Source organism: Triticum aestivum, chromosome 1D (assembly GCF_018294505.1).
Source record: "Triticum aestivum cultivar Chinese Spring chromosome 1D, IWGSC CS RefSeq v2.1, whole genome shotgun sequence".
NCBI classification, from domain to species: domain Eukaryota; kingdom Viridiplantae; phylum Streptophyta; class Magnoliopsida; order Poales; family Poaceae; genus Triticum; species Triticum aestivum.
Window position 1 is genome coordinate 490,281,857 of NC_057796.1, and position 24,073 is coordinate 490,305,929.

The window sequence follows — 24,073 nt, forward strand, 5'->3', positions numbered from 1 at the left end:
AGCGCAGTTTTTCGCAAACTAGAGTACACCAGCTCCTTAGGAGCATGGCGATCGTAAGAGGGTACAGCGTCAAAAGCCTGCTCTTCCAGCTGATCCAGAGTACCAGCAGGACGACGGTGTTGGCTAACCTGCGGTGCAGATGACGCAGCGGGGATCAAAGCATGGAGGGGGCCGCAGATGTCCTCAAGGGAGCCGGTCGCAGCGGCGCGCAGAGCGATACGCCAAGGGCGCCGTATAAGCCGGCGAAGAGGTGCACAGCATCTTCGTCCTCAACTGTGCAGAAGGGGCAGGCAGCGGCCGAGGCAATGCCGAGGCGATTCAGAAAGCTTCGCGTGAGTGTTACCATGCGGAGCAATCCAGAAGAAGATCTGGACCTTTTTGGGAGCAAAGCACTCACCACGGTGGTGGAGAAGAGTGTAGACGGCGGCGGTGAGGGTTGGTTGGCGAGTCAAGGTCGACGACTCTCAAATGTGAACATTTTCGCTGTACATCGCAAGGGAATCAGCAGCCTGTGAGCGATTGGGCCCAAAACTTGGACCCAGCTTCTCCCGGCCTGTTTCCGAGCAATTACAAGTTTATTTACATCGCTTTTTCCCCTAAAAAAACTTGTTTCTTTCCTCTTTCTTTCTTTCTGTGGAATGGAATTGTACCTTCGATCTACAAGTGGACGGAAAATTCTAAAAAATACAGTGGACCGAGCGACCAAGAATATCTTCAGAACGATCATTGTATTTTACTCTTGGCTAATAAATACACTGATGGTCATAATGTCACCATATCACCAAAATGGTGCGATCCTTAATGTTGTAGCATTAACTCTCACATGTCTCGTTCTTGTTGGAGATGATGAACCAACAACTTTCGGTGGTGTCTCATATGCCATGAAACTTCCAGGAAGCTGCATCGGTGGTGTCCTATATGTGCAAGAGATTTCCAGGAAGTTTCGTTCAGGGTCAAACCTTAGCCTTGTGAAGTCATCTGTGATATATGTGAACTAATGCTCGGGAAAGGACAAGGATAGCAATGAATAAGATATGGCGCCATCTTCTGCTGAATTTCTCCGAACTGATGATGGAAGGCATCTTTCAATGCTATATATATGCCCATGTCTCTGGGCCTGGAAAATGTTCCATTTGAAAACCACTGCCTACATCAACCTACATATATTTCATTCTCTCTTTCTCATGTGGGCGATGGTGATTATGGGTCAAAACATCCTAATCGCATTGGTGTCATCTCTCCTGATGTTGATCTTGGGGCCATTGATCATAGATGTAATCCTGGTAAGCAAAAAGATCTGGAGCTTCTTGTGCACACTTACAAAATACCTAGTGCATGACGACACCCTCGCCGTCGACTCCGTGGTGCTTGGTGATAGCTGCGCACCGCCGGCGCAACTAGTTGGCGGCGGCGGATTGACCTCTGGTGACATAGAAATTGTCACGACGAGGCTTGGTCTGACCGGGTGGAGGTACCAACGGTGTGAAGTAATCGGTGTCGTAAATGAGTTTATGGACGGTAAGCAAGCGAGCGAGAGCGAGCTGGAGGAGGCCTTCTACGTTTTTGACCGTAACGAGGATGGGTTCATATGCGCCGGGGAGTTGTGGAATGTGATGAGGAGGCTAGGGTGGAAAGAAGGGGCGATGTATGAGGACTGTGTGAGGATGATCCGCACCTTCGATGAGGATGGAGATGGGAAGATCAACTTCCTAGAGTTTAGAAGGATGATGGAGAATGCCGTTTAAGTACCATGTTCTTCGTTACTCTGCTCCCTTACTGTAATAAGCCGTTGTAAAACCGCATGGGACATGTGGTTAGCAAAAAAAATAAGCCGTTGTAAAATGAGGCATGAACAATGTGTGTTGGTATGCTATAATTTTTGGCATTTAAATAAGGTTTTTACCTCACTATTTGTTAGCTCTGCTTTTTACCAAGTAATTGGGCAAATATGAAAGTATCGAACATTGCATCTCGTCAGCAACCAGTAGTAGGAAAAGACAAGCTTTACTCTCTAAAGTTTCGACTTTGTACCCGCGAAAGGTAACAATTGTAGTGAAAGTACCAATTCATTATATGGAAAGGCATTGCTCTACCTCTACGTGCATCCACTGTATTAAATTAGTAGAAGGAAATGAAAGTATGGATACTTCTGCGGGACACCGAGTTGACCAATATTTTGGTCGGATATAAATACTTTCCAACGGGTAGGTTTTTATATATACGTGACAACATTTTGCATGCTAGGTGACGATATTTTTCTATTCAATTCCGATACTTAGTGGCTGGGGCTCTCATCTGAATGAGAGTTAACTAAGTCTTATCTAACTCCTACATCATTTTATTATACCCGTAGATTTGTGTGGATTTTTTCTTTTTCTTTTTTTAATTAATCAAGTGGTATAGGTGTTAGATGTGACTTTGCTACTTTTCATCTAGATGAGTAAAAATTAGCAAATCCAATAATCAATATAACTACCATATGTTTTCGAAAAAATAATTATCTCATAACAAGTAACTTCACAACATATTATCAGACTCAAACTTGCAGTGAATCGCGTTACTAGGATGATGTAAACATGTGTCATAACGATATTTATAAGAGTGTGGGTTGTGTATCGCGTGTGTTAACACCCTTTTTATTTCATGATCTTCAATTAATGGAAGGAGCCTGGCCTGCCGGCAGTTAAAAAACTCATAATGTTGTTTGTAAGGCATGCCTTACTTTGGATGCAATTAGTGAAGAGGTTTTATTTTGGATCTTTTATCTAACAACCTAAAGCGTCATAACTTAATTTCAAATATGAGGTTGTTTACCACACATACTGTGTGATAATTACTAAAGAGATTTCTGACCGGTCAACACTGTTAAGAAACATGCCAAATTTTCTTTCTTTAATAACTATCAATCAAATGGATTGAGAGAGGCAACGTACTACAATAGGGGTTATAACAGACGTGCAAAAAACATCGCCCCACAATAACAAGAACAAACGGTCTAGATTTGTTCGGTGATCTTACCTATTAGGAGGTAAGTTGAAGCGCATAACAACAACTCAAATCGAAGAAATTTTGGCTTTTGCACTCTGCAAAGTATGGCATGACCTGAAAACGCGCTACTCAAGATGCTATCTCCCAATACCCAGCTGCCCATCCCTCCCACTGACGCATAAGAAGTTCCATCTCTTCCCCGGTTTCTCTACGGCCCTTAGAGTGCGGTTGATCCCTGTCCGGCAGGAGGGCTTTTGTTCCTTTATTAGTTAGGTTTAGTATCTTTTTCGAGGAGGTGAGCCGACGATGTCTTGGTGGTGTGTCCAGTGTTGTTGGAGGGCGTGTGAAGGTTATATTGTGCTCGGTATGGTTAGATCTTATGGCCGGAGGGACCGGACCCCGGAGGGCTCGGACTGCCTTGGAGCCTTAGGCCCCTATTTCTTGAGGAAAACTGTTACACATTTAGGGTTTCTTTCTCAAGTAGTGGTATATTTTGTAGGTGCATATTTATCAGTGTATGTGCAGTTGATTCTATCCAAATAGTATCGTTTCTCAAATGACTCAAGTAAAGTGTAAAAGCCATCATGATACTATTTTTTTCCTTTTTGGAAATGGGTGGGGGTGTCTAACCATCCATGTTCCTCTTTCGAATGCAGTGGCACTGTTCATAGACTTAAGCACATGGTTAGAACAACAAATGATGTTGTCATTAGCACAAAAAATAATTAAGGCCATAATGCCCTTTCACCTAGTCGGTGCACCTCTTGACCTAGACGATCCGCCACCACGGCCAGAGCCCTGGCTATCAGATAGGGGTTCCCGTAGAAGCTATCAATCATGTGCCATACTCTGTATACTAAGGGGCATTAACCCCATCTCTGTATTCCTCCAGGATGTGACCAAGAATGCCACGCACTTTGCAAAAAAAATCCTATCTTTACATATTTGACAGCCAAAAAAACGTCTCCTTCCCATTAAGGTTCAAGGGTGCAAATCGTACCAAAGGTTTGGCAAACTCGTTCTTGGCACTGACATGTACATAATCTCCATATCCAAACTCCATACCTATCCAATTGTCCTACTTGATCAACAATAGCTTGGGATCGGCAGAGATAAGAGATTTTGTTTATCTGCACCCAGACTCAAACACTCTCGAGCTTGCCTGCATTCTGCCTTGCCTTCCTATCATATTCCTCTATCTTCACAACAAGGCCACGAAATATCTATACACCTTGATGAACCACTGTAACCAATCTCCTAAGAGGAATACTTGAACCACAAACAACTTGACATCAACCTCGCGGATATCCGGCTCATAGGCGTACCATGTTTCTTTTTTCAGAATCACTTGCGGTTTTATTCAAACTCAACAATCACAACATGTACAATGCTTTCGATCATAGACCCAAGAAAATACAGAGTAACTCCTATTACTAAGAATTACAATGATATCTCTTGAAGACGCATTTTCCGTGGTGACAATCCTAGCAACATGAACTGCTACCAAGGCTTCAAAAAAGATAATGCAATCAAACGGAGTTGAGGCACCGCCATCCATATACCTACACAAACGTGACTACCTTCAAGGGTTTCTGAAAACCCATGATTCACCCACAAGATGGGAGGTTGTGAGCATTGGGCCGCGGATGATCCATTAGTAGTGCAGGTCATCGAACCACACAATCTTCACCAAGATGCCAGAGAAGCATGCCGCAACCAAAAGAGATCAGACAAACAAAAGCACAAGACACTAATATAAACTCATCATATCTCCATAACGCATCAGCGAGTAGTAAAACCAAATTTCCACAAGTTCAGGCATATGAAGGCATGACATCTTTGGCTCTATGGCACTATCAGGTAAGGGATCGTCGCAGGAGAAGAATCGGAGTAACTTGTTGTCACCGTACTGCACCCTCCGCAAGAATATCACCAATGAAGACCATAAAATAAATATTTGGCCACTTCTAAATATGCTGCAAGGACCTGAGGTCTCCCCGCCTAACCGCATGCGGGTCAGGCAACGGGTAAGATCACAACCACTAGTCAATACCCCAATCGCCGACGTATTTTACTTCATGTTTCGTATGATGGTGCATATAGGTGCGCGACAGCTAACCCACTAGGGCGAAGCGAGTTGTGTTTTGTAGCACGCGACATAAAAATCCCCAAAAAGCAACGCGCATGCGAGGGAATCGAACTCGCAACCTCCCAATCATGAACACGTGCTATTAGCCACTTCAACTATTCGCTGCTAGTGAATGATGATAAGCGCTACATATTTAAGAACACAGCACAACGTCGACATTTAAAAACACTTTTTATAGTTTCTAAACCATTTCTTGAAAATTGTGGAAAATTATGAAATGTTAAACATTTTTTGAAAATAGAAACATTTTCTGATAATGTTAATATTTTCTAAATTAAAAATATCAAAATTCACACTTTTTAAAAATATTTTTTTTCTTAAATGGTGACAATTATTTAAAATGTGAGCAAATTTTTCAAATCCCCAAAACACGAAACATGAACAATTTTCGAGAAAATATGAACAATTAATGAAAACACGAAACAATTTTATTTTATTTTATTCTGAAAGTGCTAACTATTTTTAAACTTCGACTAAAATTTGGAAAAGGCGGACATTTTTTGAATATGTGGGCAATTTTTAAAACGAGAACATTTTTTAAACTCCAAAAATAATTGAATACGAGGACATGTTTAGAAATTATCAATATTTTTATAAATCGCAAGTTTTTTATAAATTGCGACAAATAGAAAAATTAAGCGAATAAATGAAACAATTTAAAAACGAGAAAACAGTAAATGAAAAAAAACAAAAAAGACGGGCGGCTCGCACAATGGTGAAGCTCAAAAAGTGTGTCGGCCTATCTCGCGCGTTCGGGGGGTGCACCCATGCGTTGCGTTGCAAGGCAATGAGCGGCGAATTTCATGTTTAGTTTTTCTCCTTTTTTGTTTGATTTTTCTTTAAACAATTTCCAAATTCCTGATTTTTTTTGTATTTCAAGTGCTTGGGCTTTTAGCGCTGAATATTTTTCTTAACTATTTACAAATCTGAGTGAGCTTTTTCATATTTTGTGAACTTTTTCAAATTTAATGAACATTTTTTTGAAAATTCATAAACATTTTCAAATTTGATAAAATTTTAGCTCAGTACTTTTTGGCAAATTCGTGAAAAAAGAATAAAACTTTGTTTTTAGAATGTTTTTCAAATTATTTGAATCTGAATTTTCTTGTTTGTTAAAAAAATTGTTAACTTTTACAAATGTCTTGAGTTTTAAAAATTAATGATAGTTTTTTAATTTTTTTCCTAATTTTGTGACTAGTTTAAAAAAGTGAATTCTTTTCATATTGATGTTTTTTTTTACTTTTATGAACTCAACGGTGAATTGGTCAACCAGCCGACCAGCAAGTTATTTTTTTTAGGGAACAAAAACTTTATTGATCAACTAGTTTCGGAGGAATGATTACAGAGTCATGTGGCTTAAGTAGCCACGTATGTCTACCAGTTTCTAAGTGCAAAGAATATTTTGCTAAACTACCAACTTCATGATTCCTTGATCTACTTTCTCGAATGAAATTGCACTCCTCGAAATCTTGTGCACGAATTCTGATCTCCCTTACAATAGCTTGATGTGCATCTCCAGTGTTTGCCTTTACATCATTAATTACCTGGAGACAATCCGATGAGACCAGAATCTTTTTAAGCATTAAATCATCAGCTGTGGCCAAAGCTTCCCGCACTACTAAAGCCTCCAGAACCATCGGGTCTGAAATTCGTGCCCAGGTGATCGAAGAAGATCCTAAATATTTTCCATATGCATTCCGACAAACAGTAACAAATGCTCCTCGATCTCCATGCACAGAAGTAGCTCCATTGACGTTACATTTAGCGATTCCCAGAGGTGGACGAATCCAGGGTTGTCTCGCTAGCTTGGGAGGCCCGGTAGGTGATGATGTTGGAGCAAGAGCCTCAAGCTCTGCGATGAAGGGAATAACGCTCAAGATCCAGCATCACCGCATCCAACCACCAAAGACCAGATTATATGTTTTCACCCCAAAGAACAAGTTTGATCATTTCTAAGCAATGTCTTCAACAAGATTAACGATGCAAAAGACATCACCAATGACAGATATAAGCAACTCAGGTCGGACCTAGGTTTTTCACCCAGAGCTCGGGACCGGGTACTCGATAAGCACCACTAAATTAAAATCAATCATGTGTTGTCGCTATCACTTTTCTGCGATCCCAGCAGTTACATGTGCTGGGCTAGGAATCACACCGCCACCGCTGTACAATCATACCCTGTGTCTCAAACCATCATCCATAGATTACATCTCATCAATTAAGGAAACTGACCAGAGTAAGAGCCGCCAAAACCCACAAAGCAGCCTTTTGGTTGCATCCCACAACTTTGTCGGTATGAGCCGCCGACAGCAGCCAGTGGATCTGGAGAAAGGAATCCTCCCGAAGACCCTTCGATGGCCACTGTAATCCACAGATCGAGAAGCCGGCCGGTGCCGCCAGTATATGGTCTGATGGATAATACTGCTGCCGAATGGCGTTGGTCACATAGAGGGTGCCGCCGCAGGCAGACAGCCGCTGACCTGAGCAAGGAATGGCGAACATGGACTGCCCCCACCGACAATGAACTGGGCATGCAAAACCGTCGTCTTCCACGACCCCAACCTCAAGGGTTGCGATTGGGTCGAGAAGAAGATCATTCCTCACGGTCTCGTCCATCCCGATCTAACCATATCTGGGTAGGGGAAAGGCACGAGGCGTCGGTGGGAGACCGGCGGGCTAGAGCAGGGATCCGAAGGCCATCTTGGCTAGGACTCCATGTTCCAGGCTGGAGTTCCTCTAGCACAAACCGAGAATGGTGAGCCATTGGTGACTCACTCAGGGAGGGAGAGAGTGACAACCTCAGGTGATGCAAAGGCGGGCATCTCGAGGGGAGAGAAATCCCTCCGTCCTGAACTGATAAATGATGTTGCACTAGTCGGCACTCCGCAGCTAATCCAACATCCAGACTACTCCCTCCGTCCGGTGAAAAGTGTACATCTAAAAAATTTAGGACAAATTATGGAGCTAAGTAAAAGGTGCATTGGAAAAGTGCAAGCCACCATCTCTCTCCTCTTTAATTACCCAACCTCTAATGAGCTAAGTGCATGTAGAATTAAAAAGACCATGTGTAGATTACTATTGGTCTTGATTACCGTGTGATGAGAGAGAAGTATTTTTTTCTACTTTAAAGTGCATTGGAAAGATAGAAGTACACTTTTTTGTGGACAATTTTTAAAGCTAGATGTACACTCTTCACCGGACGGAGGGAGGAGGCCCTATGCCTTTCTCGTTTTCTTTGTAGGTCATATTTTTCAATACTGCTCTTTTCCTTCTCCTCCATATTTTTCTCATATGAGAAATATTAGTAAGTAAAAGATTGTTTTTATTGAGAATAGGAATTGCATATCTCGTTTTTCTTAGCAATGACTCTTTTGTCCACTCTTTAATTTAGCAACTGGATAAATGGTAAGACCAACTCCAGCGTGTGACCCCATCCTATCCGGGTGCGTCCGTTTGGGGTAAAACGGACAAATCAGACGGCCCAGCATGCGGACGCAAACGGACTTTTGTCCATTTTCGGTCCGCTTTCGACCCATCCCAGCCCAAGTTTGGGCCACTTTTGGGGTGAAATGGACAGTGCGCGGATAGGCTGGCCGTGTGCGCGTGTCCTCCCCTGGCCCGCCCGTCGGTGACACATGGGCCCCTTTTTCTATCCACCCCCTCCCCCCTCCAGCCGCACCCCCTCCACTCTTCTTCACACTCTTGCCCTCGCCGCCACCGCCACCGCCACTGTCATTGCAGTTGTGCAGCTCGGACGCACGCTCACCCAGCCCCCTTCCCCTCGACGTCCTCGAGCTACCCAACCACGGCCACCTGATTTGCGCACCCCGCGGCCGGATTTGGAGCGGATCCGGTCGGTCTTGAGCTCGCCCGGCTGGGGGGGCGCCATGGACTGGCCGGGCACCGGGCCGGAAGTCCCCAGTAAGGCTGTGCAGGTAGTGGCTCCTCCTCTAGCTGCTCGGATCTACACCGTCGGTGGTCCGCCGACAGATACACGAATGGTGGTCGACCGGGCTCGGTGCTAGCCCAAAAACTCGTCGGCGCACCGTTGCCACTCATTAAGTGCGATGACTACCCAAAGAAGGTCGTGCGCCGCGTGTCTACAACGCTGGAACATCTCGGATGGGTGTTCATCAAGTGCTTAAACGATGGGGTATGTGGTACTTTAGCTTCGGTTGTGCTCTCGGATTTGACTAGTTGTGCTAACTGAAAATTTTATTGTGTAGAATGGATGCAAGTTTTGGTATTGGGAAGAAGAGTACATCGATATATATTGATACATCGCAATTTAGTAGATGTTCGTGCACTTTTAGCTAGCATAGAGGCTAGAGATGACACTAGTGCACTAGTTGCTAGAATAGAGGCTAGAACATGAGACTAGATGTGAGGAAGCAACGTCTACTTCTTTACACTCGAAGAAGAAAGAAGCACGCAAGATCGAGGAGCCTCCGCAGATCAACAATGAATGCATCGAGAAGGCACTAATCCAACTTACAGGAGTAGTTATGGAAGTTGGATATCTTCTAAAATGTATTCTTGTGGTTCTTGTTTTCTTTGGTCTTACTTTTTTAGTCAAAATTTGATGATGTATTCTCATGTATCAAAAATCAATGATGAAAAAAATTATGGACTTGCAAAGAAAAATGTACGCGGACAGGATGCGGCCGGGATGCGCCGGCGCATCAGACGGACGGCCACCGCATCCTAGAAACTGACCGGACACGACCCCATTTCCCTACCCAAACAGACAGAATCCGGGCTAAACGGACGTCCGTTTGGGATCGTGCGCTGGAGTTGGCCTAAAAGTGGCGCTAGAATTTTGCAAAGCCCCCGGCCGTCCTAGGCAGCCTTTGGTCACTGTAGCATTGTAGCTACAGTATTTTACTACTATGAAGTATGAACAAAGGAAAGTGCCCTCAAGCCCCAGGCAGCAGCCCACGCTGCTTGGGGCCTGTCTCCGCCACTAAAGGGGTTTGTGATCTTTGCAGAAAACTAGTTAAGACAAAGGTATACTCTAGTGTGTGATTTTTTGGTGAAGTTTGCGTTGATTTTGCAGGACACTACGACAACAATTGTGACAGTATTTTGCACAATGGAATATATCAAGTCTGATTTGCGCAATAGAATAGGCAATGATCTCATGTATCTTCGTCTCGTTACTCATTACTTATGTTGGAACCTATGTAGATTGCATTCATATCAAATATTTGCATAACCATATAAAGGACTGCTACCATAACAAAGTACATTCTTTTCTGTTCCTCCTGTTTAATTTGTCTACACGGTTTTCGGTCAGAAAATTTTGACATCACAAGGTTTTGAACCTAGCACCGCCACAGGTGGTCAGCCCATGACCTAAACAAATCAAGTAGATGATCTATAGATATAACACATGGAACCATGCAAGAGTTCGTTCAAGCTTCTTTGTGCCGCCTAGCGCTGATCGATCAGGGTCTCGGTGCTTCGGCGGCTGGTCCAGCCGGTTTTTGGTTGAGAAGGGGCTGAATCGCCTTCACAACGATCGTCATGTTCGGTCTGAAGTCGGATTCGTACTGCACGCACAGCGCTGCCACTGCTGCTAGCTGAACACATGAAAACACAACCTCGGTACAGACACGTACTGTTAAATTTTACAGTTTGCCGGATTTACTACAGTGTCATACCTTGGCGACGGCTTTTGGAGGGTAGTCACTGTTGAGCTTTGGATCAACGCATTGCTTTACTTTATCTTCGCTCAACCTTGGAGCGGCCTGCCTCAGAGGATCAAGAAACACATATATGTAAGACCATGCATGACAATACACCGATAAGTTTATCCAAAGGTTATTAAATACGATACCCAAGTAACAAGACTTTGCTGCCCTTTCGGCATGGTGTGATCGACCGGTTTTCTTCCCGTCAGTAGTTCTAGTAGGATCACGCCGAAGCTATAGACGTCACTCTTTTGGTTGATTTGCCCTGTCATAGCATATCTGAATATTACCAAATCCCAAACAGCAAAATGTGAGCAAGGTAGCAAAACTGAGAGAATATATGAATTAAGAAGAAGAATTCATAGGGTCGGTCTTACTCTGGTGCGTGGTATCCAAATGTTCCTAGCACACGAGTGGAATGTAACCGGGCAGCGGTGTCCGTGCCCTGGTTTGTCAGGTTGAAGTCCGCAATCTTGGAGCTGAATTCGTCGAATATTAGGACGTTACTCGACCGAATATCTCGATGAACAATCGATGGTTGGACTTTTTCATGTAGGTACTCTAGCCCCCTTGCCGCTCCGTAAGCTATCTTCACGCGCTGAGCCCAGTTGAGCACCGGCCCGGGTTCAGCGCCCTGCACTCCTTTCTTGCCTGCATGGGCCGGTAAGAATCGATCGGTAAGTTACAGTTACAGTATGTTAATTTAGCAGTCACCTTGACATATACTGTAGATCAAAATTAAAATTGTGGTAGAGTAGACGCACCGTGCAAGATATTATGCAAAGAGCCCATGGTTGCAAATTGATAGGCCAGCATGCGGTTCCCATCCTCCATGCAATAGCCCAGGAGTTCCACGAAGTACTCGTTCTTAAGCTTGGAGACCATTGCTAGCTATGGCAATGAGATCGATCAATCATGAGAAGGAAGAATCCAAAGGAAATAAATCAACCAATATATTTGACCAGATTAACTTGCTGCGGCAACGTGGCATCATCATCGATCGGATATTCAGATGAGAGGATGATGATTGGCACGCACCTGAGCAGAGAATTCTGAGTCCGACTCCGTTGAGGCGCTGGGATCGAGCTTCTTGATGACGGCGGGGCGGCCATCGCTAAGGGTACCATTGTAGACGCGGCCGTAGGAGCCCTCGCCGATGAGGGCCTTGTCGTTGAAATTGTTGGTCATCTTGTTGAGCTCGTCTAGCGGGATCGCCGGCACGTCGATGGTGACCACCTTGGGCGGCCCTCCGGGCCTCGTGGCGCCGGGCCCCCTCGGCCCGCCTCTGTTGCCTGCGCCAAAGTCGTTTCGTTCATAAAAAAACTCACACGGGAGACGTGAAAAGTGAAATGAGCGGCGACGATGAGTGGATACCGGGAGCGTTGACGTTGGGCGGCGGAGCGGCTTGGTTCGCCGGCGGGCCGTAGGTGTCCTCCTCGGCGCTGCCGCAGCAAGACATTGTTCTCGCCGGCCGGACACGATGGGTTGATTTGGGGGCGGTCAGAAGATCATGACCTGGATGGACGTACGCATTCCCAGCAACAGAATAGGATCGATCAACACATCCTCCAATCCAGAAAGAAAATAAATTGGATCAACGAGTACAATGTGGAACAGACGATCTGATCCAGAACTAACTCAATCAAGATTTGGAAAATCTTGCAATGTGCCAATGTGGATCTTGCTAGATTCTCCAATCCCGAAAGAAACTAGTAAATTGGATCAACGACACAATGGAAGAATAACAACCAGGCGATTTTCAATCTAGTATATGAGCATTACCTCCCCGAAAAATTCCCACCGGAGAATGGTCGTCGGTGGATCAAGAACAGCGGCGGTGTTTTGTTTCCGGGTAAGAGATTAGTGGTGGCCAAGGGTGGGGGCTCCTTTTTTCGCGCCAAAGGAGGCTCCTCTTCCGCTTTAACTGGCTCCTTTACTTTGTGCTCCTGCCGTATCCTATTATTGGCATGCGAGATGTTACATCATGAGACTGAGAGCGCCGTTCCATGCAAAATGGTCGTCTTCCTCCTTGAGGATTTTATATTGTCATTATTTGTCGACATAAGTTCGAGCATTTGAATAGAGCTCATGTGTTTGGAGAAAGTTCATGAAATTTTTAAAAAGTTGGGGATGAGAAATGTTCGCGAACTTTCAAAAAGTTCATGCATTTTAGAAATAGTTCGTGAATTTGGAAAAGAAATCAAGCATTTTTTTAAAGTTAACATATTTGAAACAAATTTAAGCCTTTGAAAAAAATCGTATTAAAAAAATCGTGAACTTTAAAAAAAAATTATGAAATTTAATATGAACTAAAAGACAAACTAAAAAAAGAAAAAGAGAAAAACAAACAAAAACTAGTTGGAAGATTCTAGAAGTTTCAAAAAACTGGAACTAGGAGCTCATACATGGGCCGGCCTGTTGACCACACGTACGTTTACACGGGGTGTGCGCTACGAGAAGAGATGTAACCAGTGCTACTTGCGCCAAATAGGGTTTCACGTGACTATCTACGTTAGGTGCCAGAGCCGGATCGCTCATGTGAATTGAACTGGTTATTGCTAGACGTAAAATGCAGTCAGATTCTTGTAAAACATAACAATCAATTTTTGATTTTAGAACATGAGCCCGCGATCAGAAATTAATATCTTCTACTTCCTCCGTCCCACAATATAAGCCATTTTTGCAAGCTAACATAGCTTGCAAAAACGTGGGACCGAGGGAGTATTTGGAAAGATTTAATTCTTTTCTTCTATACCTCTCCTGCTCATTGTTTCTCCTAGCTTTTTCTTTTGTGGCATCTACATCTTATTTTGTGAATAGAAAAATGGTGGAATGTACTTTTAATTAGCAGAGAGTTGAGTGTTTGAATCAAACACATAATGTGGATCTAGACGAATTCGAAATATGTACTACTTTACTTTCTCTGCTTCATGAGGGTCATGTCTCGCTCTTTCCGAGATAGAGCTCCGTTTTCGGCTCAAACGCATGGTAGGATGGGCTAGCCCAATAATGTGGAACCTTTCACTGGTTTTCACCTATTTTGAGAAGGTTTCAAGATTTTTTTGGTCATTTTCTGCACTTTTCTTTAAGTTTTTTTTTTCGAGTTACTGTGTTCCTTTATTGCTTTTTACATTTTTCTTTGTCTCAAATGCACATATACTTTTTAAATACATGTTATTCATCATGCGTATACACATGGAATATTTTTTATACACTTTGAACATTTCCAACATCATGACCATTTTTTCAAATATAAGTTTTAGTTTTATGAATAAATGCTCAATATTTTTTCAAACACACGTTGAACACTTTTTTTAATGGTGCTTAAATATTTTTAAAATTATGTGAACATTGTTCTACATTGTATTAACATTTAAAAAATATGAACATATTTTTGAAACATGTGCACATTTTTTTTAAATGACCTGAATTTTCTTAATTTTTATAATACTTTTTTAAAATTACTTGATTATTGCGTTTGCACTGAAACATTTTTAACAAATGTCATGAAATATTTTCTGACTACATGTTAAACATTTTTTCATATACACGTTGAACAATATGTTTTGAATGGTACCAAACATTTTGCTAAAATTACACAAACATTTTTTTTACATTGTACTCCCTCCGTTCCTTTTTACTCCTGCATATAATATTTGTGTCTACTCAAATTTTATAAACTTTGACCGAATTTGTAGAAAAAAATATCAACATCTATGATATCAAATATACATAATATGAAACTACATTCCATAATGAATCTCAAGATATTCCTTTGGCATTGTAAATGTTGATACTTTTTTCTATAAGTTTGGTCAATCTAGATATACTTTGACTTCAAACAAAAGTTATATGCAGACTAAAAAGAAACGGAAGGAGTATTAACATTTAAAAAATATGTCATGAACATATTTAAGAAACGTGTGGATTTTTTTCTTGAATGGTACAAATATATTTTTAAATTACATCAGTATTTGTTAAATGTCGTGAACATTGTTTTTCAAACACACGAAAAATTGTTTAATGGGATGAATTTTTCTGTAAAACAGTGCAAACAGTTTACGTTGTGTTAACATTTTTCCAAATTCAGGGTGAATGGTTTATCAAATTTGAAGTAAATTATGTATTGAAATATATGTCTATATAATAATTTAATATATTAATAAAAATAAATAATAATACAAAAATAAAAAACGAATGAACAAGAAGCAAAGAAGAAGAAACGAATGATCAGGCAGAGAACAAAGCTACTGTGCGGGGTGCCCTCCTAAGGAGAGACACCCTTCTGTCTCGTTGCGGCTGAAACAAAGCAGTGCCCACTCTTCTCCCCATTCTCCTCCTCCGAATCTTCTTGGGCTCACCACGTCTTCAGTCTATCTACTACATGGTCCAATAGGTATCAAGTATGGCATTTTTAATGGGAAGGGTGACACAATGGTTCAAGATCAACACCGTTGCTGCAGCTGCAATAACTATTAACAACGAAACATGTTGCAGCCATTGGATATAGGAGACCAACGGTTACGATTGTTGATGCATGTCCAATTCAAAATTGATACACTATGTAGTAGTCTATATAAGAGCACCTTCATAGCTGCCCTATAATAAGGCACAAAAAAGTGCTTGGAGTAAATTTTGGGATACCCAAAGGTGATTTTTACGGCACCAAATATTGAGCATCACCAACAGCTGGCCTAAAATAGAGCACTCACAACAGCGGATGGTCATTGCGTACATAGTTTATATTGATCACCCGAGCATAATTTTCTCTTCCTTCCTATTTTTCTTCTGCACTAGATTCATTAAACTTTCAAAAAAATCACATGAGCATGATAAATTTTTCTTCTTTGAACCATCTCCCTTCTCTCAAAACAAGGATGTGTGGTGATTGAAAGGCATGAGCTGATGTCGCGCTCATGCAATACAATTTTTTTTATCACTGCTCGCCAACCTAAAAGTCAACTCATATAATTGTTAGCTATAGATATTTACTACTTTATCACTGCTTGACTCGCCTTCTTCTCTCACAAAGTTTCTTGGAGTATGTAGTTTGCCTTCCCGCAAAAAAAAGTACCTAGTTTGCCTTCCCGCAAAAAAAAGTACCTAGTTTGCCTGGCTAAACAACATGCCTGACTACTCATTTGTACTTTCCTTCTCTTGAAGAGGTTTTTCCCAAAGTTCTATGAACATGTGTTGTCTCTTGACCCTTCTGATCAGTTCCGTGTGCGTGCTTGTTTTCGCATTATATGTAACTAATGATACACATGATTACCTTTAAAAACATGAATGAAAATCATCTAAGGATCATATAAAAACTAAATATAAGTAAGACAACTGCTTAGAGAAACAAACCATTTTTTTCTCAAGCGCAAGTGCTTACTATATCTCTTCTGATTGTTTATAAGCATGCTTGTATCTCCGGGTCACTAATTAGACCAACAAAATACATGTAAAATGCCACAAAATTATATCACTCAATTTTTATTCTAAAGAAGTTTCTAATTGTATGGTTTTCGGGGGTATATAGCTTGCACTTCCTTGGTCAGATTGATGACCTATGGTTATACACATGCCTTATAAATCCGAAGAGGCGGTATTTGGGTAGTAGAGGAGACGAAATAATCGCCTACATTTTCCAAAAGAAAAAGCTTGGGACAACTGTTGAGCATATATATTAGTTCCGTGCGACACTAGATACACGCCACTAGTAGAAATCTTACTAGTGGCGTGCGGGTGGTGGAGCCCACCACTAATAAGGTTTTATATAAACGACACTGTACGCCGGCATAACAGTCCTGGCATTTCTCCTACCTCTGCTAAGCCTCCCCTCCTCCATGTTCACCTAGCTTCCCTACGTTGGTCGTCTCTGTTATTGCCACAACTCTGGCCTAAGATCTCCTCCTTGGTACCGCTGGCCAGCCTCCCTCACCTCATCCCCTTTGCCACACACTCACTAATGTGTGTGGGTCCGCCTCTCGTCATTATGAATGTGATACGGTGGTGGTCGCGCCACCCAGCCACCTATAACGGGGAGGCCGGGGTGATGGTCCGAGAGGTGGTTGTCGTCGGCTCGATGGAGCGACGGCGCAGTCGATGCAGGCATAGGTTGGCATTCGTGGAGCAACATGGTCGGACGGGTTTGACACTGGTGCGACGGTGAAGATCACCTCGGAAAAGGCTTAAAATTTGTGGGCACGTGTTTATAAACCAAACACAATACTCCAGGAAAAACTTCCATCAAAAAGGATGTCTAATAACCCGTTCAAGAAAACTATGAACTTAGGTCGGAATCGTTTTCGCGCAGAAAACAGATCCGAATATTGATGCACTCATCAGATGCTTCTTGTAATTTGAACCATTGGATCAAGCTGAAATTTTGAGGGGTTATCAACATAGGAGTTCCTCAGTCGATCAACGGCTGAAATTTTGTTGCGGTGAGGGAGATTGCAACAACGGCTCAGTTGCAAAAACCTAGTCTATGTGATAGGTTGCTCCGGAGCAATGTGATTAAGATCAGATCCAACGGCCACAAGGACGCACACGTCGTAATCGGTTGGGTGATGCCAATCATTTCCCATAAACAATCAGAAAAGAAATTAGGACAAGCCAAGTTTCAAAACCCTACAAAAAGAACTATATACAGTAAAAACAAAAATACAGCACATTAGCTCATCTGGAAACGACGTACAGTGAATTGCAACGTAGGAGGCACGGCTACATCTGAGCAACACTAGCTAGTAGCTACATCTTCCATCCACGGTGTGTATATAACAAATATATATCAGCAGCAAAACAAAAAGTTATAGTAATGATTAACAAAAAAGCCAACATAGCCATTGGGAGAGACGAACAAAAAATGTGTAGCTACATATTGTACACACATCACACAGGGGGCAAGAGAGAGAAAGAGAGATTAAAGACCGAAGACGGATGAAAAGTACAAGCTGGTGTCAACCATGACAAAATTGTGACCGGGCACTGTGCAGGGACAAATCTACTGAATCACACACTCGCATTTCTTGAAGCCGCCATTCTCCCCCTCGTCGTCCGACAAACCTTCGTCGCTGTTAAGAAAATAACTTGAGCAATCAGATGGAAATACCAGACTGTGCAAGCAGTATGTATACATTCAATGCTGTTAGCACTCACAGCCTAAAACTATTGATCGCAGAGCATTCGCACTGCTTCAGAATAAATCCAAGCATTCCCAGCCTCGAATACATGAATCATTTTAGTAAGGAACGACAGACTATTCAAGATTGGGCCAGACACTATCAGAAGGGAAACATGTTTTTTTTTCTGAAGTGTTAAAACTATCGTATTCTGATGTGTATGGTCACAGTGAAAAGACATACTCCACTTAGCAGGCCACATGCAGACTAAACTGGGCTAAAAATACTCCAACTAGTAGGCTACATATAGACTAAGCTGGGTTGGGCTCTTCGACGTCGAGCGAGCTTCCAGAAGCCCGACTAGGCCTAACACAAGCAAGCGCCTTTTGAGCCTCGAAAGAATCCTTGTAAAAAAAAATCTCAAAACACCACCAAATAATTCATGACAATAGGAAATTATCTTGAAATTAGTGCTTAAAAAAAGCCAGGTCTCTGATATACATTTACCATGGTGAAAAAAAAGTAGAGTAGTCCCCCTTCGGGGACATCCCATCAAAAACTAGACTAAAAAAAGTATAAACAATTTATAAAGCAAACTAGCTCAACTGGAAGCAACCAACGTTTGATTGCAACAGAGATGAGCAGCACCAGCTACATTTTCCATAGACGAATCATTTTAGTAAGGAACAGCATTTACAGGCTACTGACATGGATCTGTTATTTGACTAGCTATAACCAGGCTCAAGGAAAATAAATCAGAGTTTGCACAAAAGAAAACTAGAGAGAAGCTACCTACCTTGTTTCAAATTCTCTGATCTCAAAAAGTTCTTTCCCGCACGTGTCAGTCCAGTGAACTTTTCTCCGCTCCATACCAGTTTTCAAAGTTTGCACCTCTTCCAGAGACTCCCGTGGTTGTTCCTCGTCACTTACAATAGAACCACGGTCAGAAGAGTCCCTTTTCGAGTTGCTCTTAAGACATCCTTTTCTCCCACTTCCGTTGATGGAGGAACCATTATTCGTTCCTTTCCTGCTTGTGGAACTGGATAATTGCTGCCGCGTGTTACTTGAGCTCAATTTCGGAGGCGATGCGCCCTCAAGCCTAGCAGGTGTGCAGCCAAAGCAGGTGAAGGAAGCACATTTTCCAGGAACATCATCTTTTGTTGGAGGCAGCTGCCCCCCATGCCCAGCTTCCCGGTCGACTAGTCGATAGTGATTCCAAGACGATGCCCTCACAGGCTGCTCTTCAGTTCTCCGGCCGAGCAGCAAAAGCGCAAGGCCATGGCTATATCCTGATGCGGATGATGAGAAAAAACCTCCTCCCTCCACAGCCAGTAGCATTTCAGCTTCTCATCCAGCCACCATGAACTGAATCTAACAGCACTCAATCAAGACCACCAGACCACCAAAACAATGTGTAGTAGCAGGAGCAGAATATCTTCAGCTGCTACCTTAATATGCTGCAAGATGAATAACATAATAAGTTGTTGGAACTATTAACAATTAATTCATTTGGAGAGCCACATCAGTTTTATAACATAAAAAAGCGGAAGGTTAACCACTCGTTCATACAGTTATGCATTAGTTCCCTGCTATGCTACAGTTTGATTTTCAGTAGGTAAGGTAAACAGGGAACCATTCTAGTCAGGTAATCGGCAGCGTGACTGCACAATTTTATCAAGTGGGCAATTGAGGAACCGATCCTTTGGCTCAGATCTCGCCCTGACTAAGTGCTGGCAACCACATTTTCATCCCAGGAATAGGGAACTGAAATGCAGCTGTTATTATCCTCACCAACCATAATTGCACCTAAAGACACAGTTGGCTGTCTACCTGAACCAATTAAATACTTAAACATCATGGGGCCACAACAAACCAAGAAAGAGACACCTCAAGTTGGACATAATCTCAGCAATAAACACGTAATATCTTGATCAGCTCGCACCTCAAGACTACAATGTCTGCATCTGAATACCAAAGTTCAGCTCAACATGTCAGGGGCTACCTGACGAAGATCTTACCGGTGCATCAAAAAAGCGAGTGAATAAAGCAGCCATTCGCAAACACAGATCTGGCCATCAGGCCAGGGGTGGATCCAGATGAAAACATGTGGGGGTAAGCGGGGTTTAAGTAACTAACCATTGGAATGGATGAAACATTCTCATACCTCAAAATCCAATGGCCAAAGATTGAGGAAGGGTGGAAACAGCAGGAGCATGATGTCACGGTGATGAAAAGAGGCAAGAACGGTGGCGGCAACTCACAGGAGTGGTGGAGGTGTTTGGGGGAGGGAGGGCATGGGGGCTGGATTGAGGCGTCGGCTGTAGCTGCTGGTAATATACAGCCCGGCAGCAGCGGTAGGACAGGTGGTAGTACAGACGCACAGTGTGTACACACTAGAAGCCAAGAGATTTAGAGTCGCGCTGGTTTGGACTTGGGTTGGTAGGTCAGTGGTCAGCAGGAGTAAGAGAGAACAAAGGTACATGAAGAAAGAGATGATGGAGTTTGGGTTGATATTTTTCTTTTCTTTAACTAAATAAATATATTTCTCAGTGTTCTAATTATCTTACAAAATAAAATGTGTAATTAGTATAGGCGTATATAGATAAATAAACAGGCAGTATAAGAGAGAATGGCAAGGAATGAAGGAAGCATGCTTCTTTGAAGAGTCAAAACTTGTGTCTATTTGTCAGTAAACTGGAAGCAAAAATGGTATCTAGCAGTTACTAACATGAATAGGTTACATGACTATGACACGGTGCATAGAACAATTGAGTTTATACCTTGTTTCTAATTCTCTGGTCTCAGAAAGTTCCTTCCACACGTTACTAAACTTTTGCCAGCTTCCGAGTGCACGCACCCGTTTCAGCGACCCACGTGGCTCCTTGTCAACACTTACTATAGAAATAGAACTATGGCGGCAGGATTCTCTTCGGCTGCAGGACGAATAAGATGTTGGTCATAAATTCATTTCAAGAGCCATGGCAATTTTCATAACGCAAGGCACAGAGAAACTCAACGATACAAGTGCATATACATTGGTTACATGCAATGCTACTGTTGTGAGTGTAGTATGTGAGGTAAGCAGAGCAGGGAGGTGCACAATTCAGATGTCTATGCACCCTGAGAAGGTACTGAGGAACACATTTTCATCCAATCAGATACTAACTACTACTTGCTTGCTAGGTAAGCTATAGTTCATAGTATTGCACAGTAGGTTGCCTACCTATCTACCTATCTGAACAAATTATATACAGTCACAAAAAACACCATGGATGGGCTCATACAATAAACCCAAAGGTCCTGAGCATCTGAACTGAATTCCACCAACAAAGCCCAGGAGCTTGTGTTGTGCCCGACTGCCCGTGATCGCACCACAAATCCAGAGCCAGCCACATCTCGACAGCATTTTTCTGACCCAAAGTCGAGCGTGCCGGTGCCCCAGAACATAGACCCAAAAGGCGAGTGAAAAACGCAGGCATGCGCAAACACAGATTCAGCCATCAGGCCAGGGGTGAATCTAGATGAAAACATGTGGACTTGTGGACGTCAGTGGGGTAGTAACTAATCAGTAGATGAAAACATGCTCATACCTCAAAATCAATGGCCAAAGATTGCAGAAGAGGGTGGAAACAGCAGGAGCACGATGTCGCAATGAGGAAAAGAGGTAACAATGATGGTGGTAACACACAGGCAAGGCAGAGGTGGGTGTGTGTGTGTGGGGGGGGGGGGGGGGGGGGGGGGCTAGGGCTAGATTGAGAAGTTGGCAGTAGCTGGTGGTAAGATACAGCACGACAGCGGCTGAAGGGCAGGTGGCGGTACACACACAGTAGAGGCCAAGAGATTCAGAGCCCCGTTGGCTTGGACTTGGGTTGATATGTCAGTGGTCAGCAGGAGGACGAGGAAACAAAGCTACATGAAGAAAGAGATGATGGAGTTTGGGTTGATATTTTCCTTTCTTTAACTAAATACAAGATATGTTTGCAGTGTTTTCATTGTTTTCAAAAAACAGTGTGTACTTAGTTTAGGTGTAAACACTAAACAGATGCATAAACTGGTACAAGAGAGAATAGCAAGGGATATGAACTACTCAAGGCTCAAAACTGGTTCCTTTTTTTGTTTTTCCAGTTAATACTAACATGAATCAGCTATGTGAGTATAACAAGTGCATGGAACATTTGAGTTTGTACCTTGTTCAAATTACCTGATCACAAAAGGTTCTTCCCAACACCAGACCTGCTGGTCCACAGAACTTTTACTAGCTTCCAAGGTTCGCACTTGTTTCAGCGACTCACACGGCTCCTCGCCAGCCACTTGGTACAGAACCGCGGTGGCAGGATTGATTCTCTTGAGCTGCAGGATGAACATACATTGGAACTAATCAAGTCATAGTAAATCCATTTGGAGATAAGACGTGATACAACCGCGTATACATTGGTTCCATGCAATCGCGCTGTTGGACTTGCGGTGTGTCTGTCAGTTGGGCAGGGAGTGAAGTGCACACTGCACAATCAAATGTCTCCCTGAGTAGGTGCTGGCTGGCGACTTTCGGGTTTTGACATTTCGTAATAATCAAAATGGACTGTGTTGTTTTTATAAGTTTCATGCCAGTGAAATTGGGAGCGACGCTCCTTAATTGAACTATACTAGAGAACTGCACTTATAATTTGGTTTGGGTGGCGTGTATGTATAGTTGATAAAATTAGATATCCCTACCAACCATGATTGCATCCATCTACAGTCGGATGCCTATCTATCTCTCTGAAGTCTGAACCAATAATGCAATCATCAAAACAGTATGAACTGACTAGTATCCGAGCCAAGAAGCGATGGCTGCATGTGAAGCAGCCTGTCCCTGCGCTGGCACCACAAATCCAGAGGCAGCCACATCCGGACGCCATTCCCCCTTAACCAGAATCGCGCGTGCCGGCGCCCCAGAACCGCATTGGAATAAACGGCCGCAGATCTGCCAACCGGTTCTGAAGGATCCCGCGCCGTCCGGCAGGCAGAGCACTAGCAGCCCAGCAAGCGCGACCAGCAGCCGCCGCATTGGCCCGAACGGCCGGGCCGGCGTGGATCCCGTCGGTGAACGGCTACCGGAGCACCGGAGGAGCGCGCGCAGAAAGAAAGAAAGAAATAATCAGGGGGGCTGGCGCGTGCGGGATCAGGATCACCGTACCTGAGTGGAGGGGAGGGTGAAGAAAACCACGCGCGCGCGCGCCCCCCGATCCAGGGGCGTGGGGTGGCCGGGAACGACGCCGGCCGAGAGGGAGGAGGAGGCTCGACGGCGGCGGCGGGCGAGGTCGGAGGGGGGCGGGGAGAAGAGGGGAGGGAGTAAAAGAATGGAGTGGGGAAAGTAAGTAAAAGCGGGAAATAGGAAGGAGAGAAAGCGGGTGGTGGCTTTGGGTTGGGGGAGGGAAGGACCGTGGACTGGGGGTGACACGTGGGGCCAGGCCGGGCGGCGGGGGATCTCGAGGGGATGGGCTTTGACCCGGCCTGGGTCGTCGGATCCGCCGCGATCGCCGGCTTTTGGGTGTGAGAGTGAGTGAGTGAGTGGTGGTTGGACTTGACCGGTGAGGCGCCCGTGGTCTGTCTGTCTGTCTATCTGGTCTCGTCCGGCTCCGGGCGGGCGGGCCCGCCGTGGCGTGCCGGCAAAACGGGCACTCCCTGGCTTCTGGGGAATATTTTGTTCAAGCCAAAGTAGTGTTGCGAGTAGTACAACATGAGCGTCACATGGCAACCGTTGGATGAGGCCCTGAATAGCCGCCTGATCTCTCCCACATGAGCGTCAACCTTTGAAACAAGCCTAGTGTTGTGCTCGACCCTTTGCAACATGAGAATTTTTGGAATCTCTCTTGATCATTTCTTCCTTTGAAACAATACCTATGTTGCGATCAGCCCTCTACAACAGGAGCCTTGTTACAATGTCACATGAACCATTTTTTTCTTTTGAAACAAGCCATGTTGCACAACACTAGTTAGTTTCCAAAAAAAAAAACCCAGAAATTAAAATTTGCTTTGCACTTTCTTTTTGCCCTTGGATTTTGTTTGCATTCTTGCTTATATTTTAGAGGAGTTGCTCTACGTTTTACAATGAGGAATGCAATCTTAAGGAAGAGAAGTGTGGAAATTCA

The 24,073-nt window shown here is 43.5% G+C and overlaps 3 protein-coding genes across 6 annotated transcripts; 1 reads left to right on the forward strand and 2 right to left on the reverse strand.

Moving 5' to 3' along the window:
- Positions 1 to 1,146: 1,146 nt before the first annotated feature.
- LOC123178871 (calmodulin-like protein 3) lies at positions 1,147 to 1,907 on the forward strand. The gene has a single exon (XM_044591512.1). The coding sequence runs from the start codon at positions 1,185 to 1,187 to the stop codon at positions 1,743 to 1,745; it is 561 nt and encodes a 186-aa protein (XP_044447447.1). The 5' UTR covers positions 1,147 to 1,184; the 3' UTR covers positions 1,746 to 1,907.
- An 8,397-nt stretch (positions 1,908 to 10,304) lies between these two features.
- Positions 10,305 to 12,765, reverse strand: LOC123178885 (probable protein kinase At2g41970). Of its 2 annotated transcripts, none has more exons than XM_044591513.1 (8): positions 12,613 to 12,765; positions 12,205 to 12,345; positions 11,869 to 12,122; positions 11,595 to 11,721; positions 11,208 to 11,481; positions 10,977 to 11,109; positions 10,801 to 10,887; positions 10,305 to 10,719 (listed from the first exon to the last, which is right to left on the reverse strand). In XM_044591513.1, exons 2-8 carry the CDS (start codon positions 12,287 to 12,289, stop codon positions 10,585 to 10,587), a joined length of 1,095 nt encoding a protein of 364 aa, XP_044447448.1. In that variant the 5' UTR covers positions 12,290 to 12,345; positions 12,613 to 12,765; the 3' UTR covers positions 10,305 to 10,584. The 2 variants fall into 2 exon arrangements, with proteins under 2 accessions (XP_044447448.1, XP_044447449.1); XM_044591514.1 differs by having other exon boundaries at positions 12,205 to 12,396; positions 12,613 to 12,762.
- Positions 12,766 to 17,568: 4,803 nt separating this feature from the next.
- LOC123183362 (uncharacterized) lies at positions 17,569 to 23,317 on the reverse strand. 3 transcript variants are annotated; one of them, XM_044596151.1, is made up of 5 exons: positions 23,119 to 23,317; positions 22,144 to 22,292; positions 20,723 to 20,875; positions 18,739 to 19,399; positions 17,569 to 17,894 (listed from the first exon to the last, which is right to left on the reverse strand). In XM_044596151.1, the coding sequence occupies exons 4-5, from the start codon at positions 19,278 to 19,280 to the stop codon at positions 17,825 to 17,827; spliced, it is 612 nt and encodes a 203-aa protein (XP_044452086.1). In that variant the 5' UTR covers positions 19,281 to 19,399; positions 20,723 to 20,875; positions 22,144 to 22,292; positions 23,119 to 23,317; the 3' UTR covers positions 17,569 to 17,824. The 3 variants fall into 3 exon arrangements, with proteins under 3 accessions (XP_044452086.1, XP_044452087.1, XP_044452088.1); XM_044596152.1 differs by having other exon boundaries at positions 22,130 to 22,292; XM_044596153.1 differs by lacking the exon at positions 20,723 to 20,875.
- Between the last annotated feature and the right edge of the window lie 756 nt (positions 23,318 to 24,073).

Excerpts from the sequence above, each read along its gene's own strand:
- LOC123178871 (XM_044591512.1), top strand. The coding sequence starts at position 1,185 with ATGTGGGCGATGGTGATTATGGGTCAAAACATCCTAATCGCATTGGTG.
- LOC123178885 (XM_044591513.1), bottom strand. The coding sequence starts at position 12,289 with ATGTCTTGCTGCGGCAGCGCCGAGGAGGACACCTACGGCCCGCCGGCG. Across the intron at positions 11,482-11,594 it reads TTTGCATAATATCTTGCACG|GCAAGAAAGGAGTGCAGGGC; the intron begins GTGCGTCTACTC and ends CGGCCCATGCAG. Across the intron at positions 10,720-10,800 it reads CTCCAAAAGCCGTCGCCAAG|CTAGCAGCAGTGGCAGCGCT; the intron begins GTATGACACTGT and ends TCATGTGTTCAG.
- LOC123183362 (XM_044596153.1), bottom strand. The coding sequence starts at position 19,280 with ATGCTACTGGCTGTGGAGGGAGGAGGTTTTTTCTCATCATCCGCATCA. Across the intron at positions 17,895-18,738 it reads ATCAGAGAATTTGAAACAAG|CGACGAAGGTTTGTCGGACG; the intron begins GTAGGTAGCTTC and ends TTTTCTTAACAG.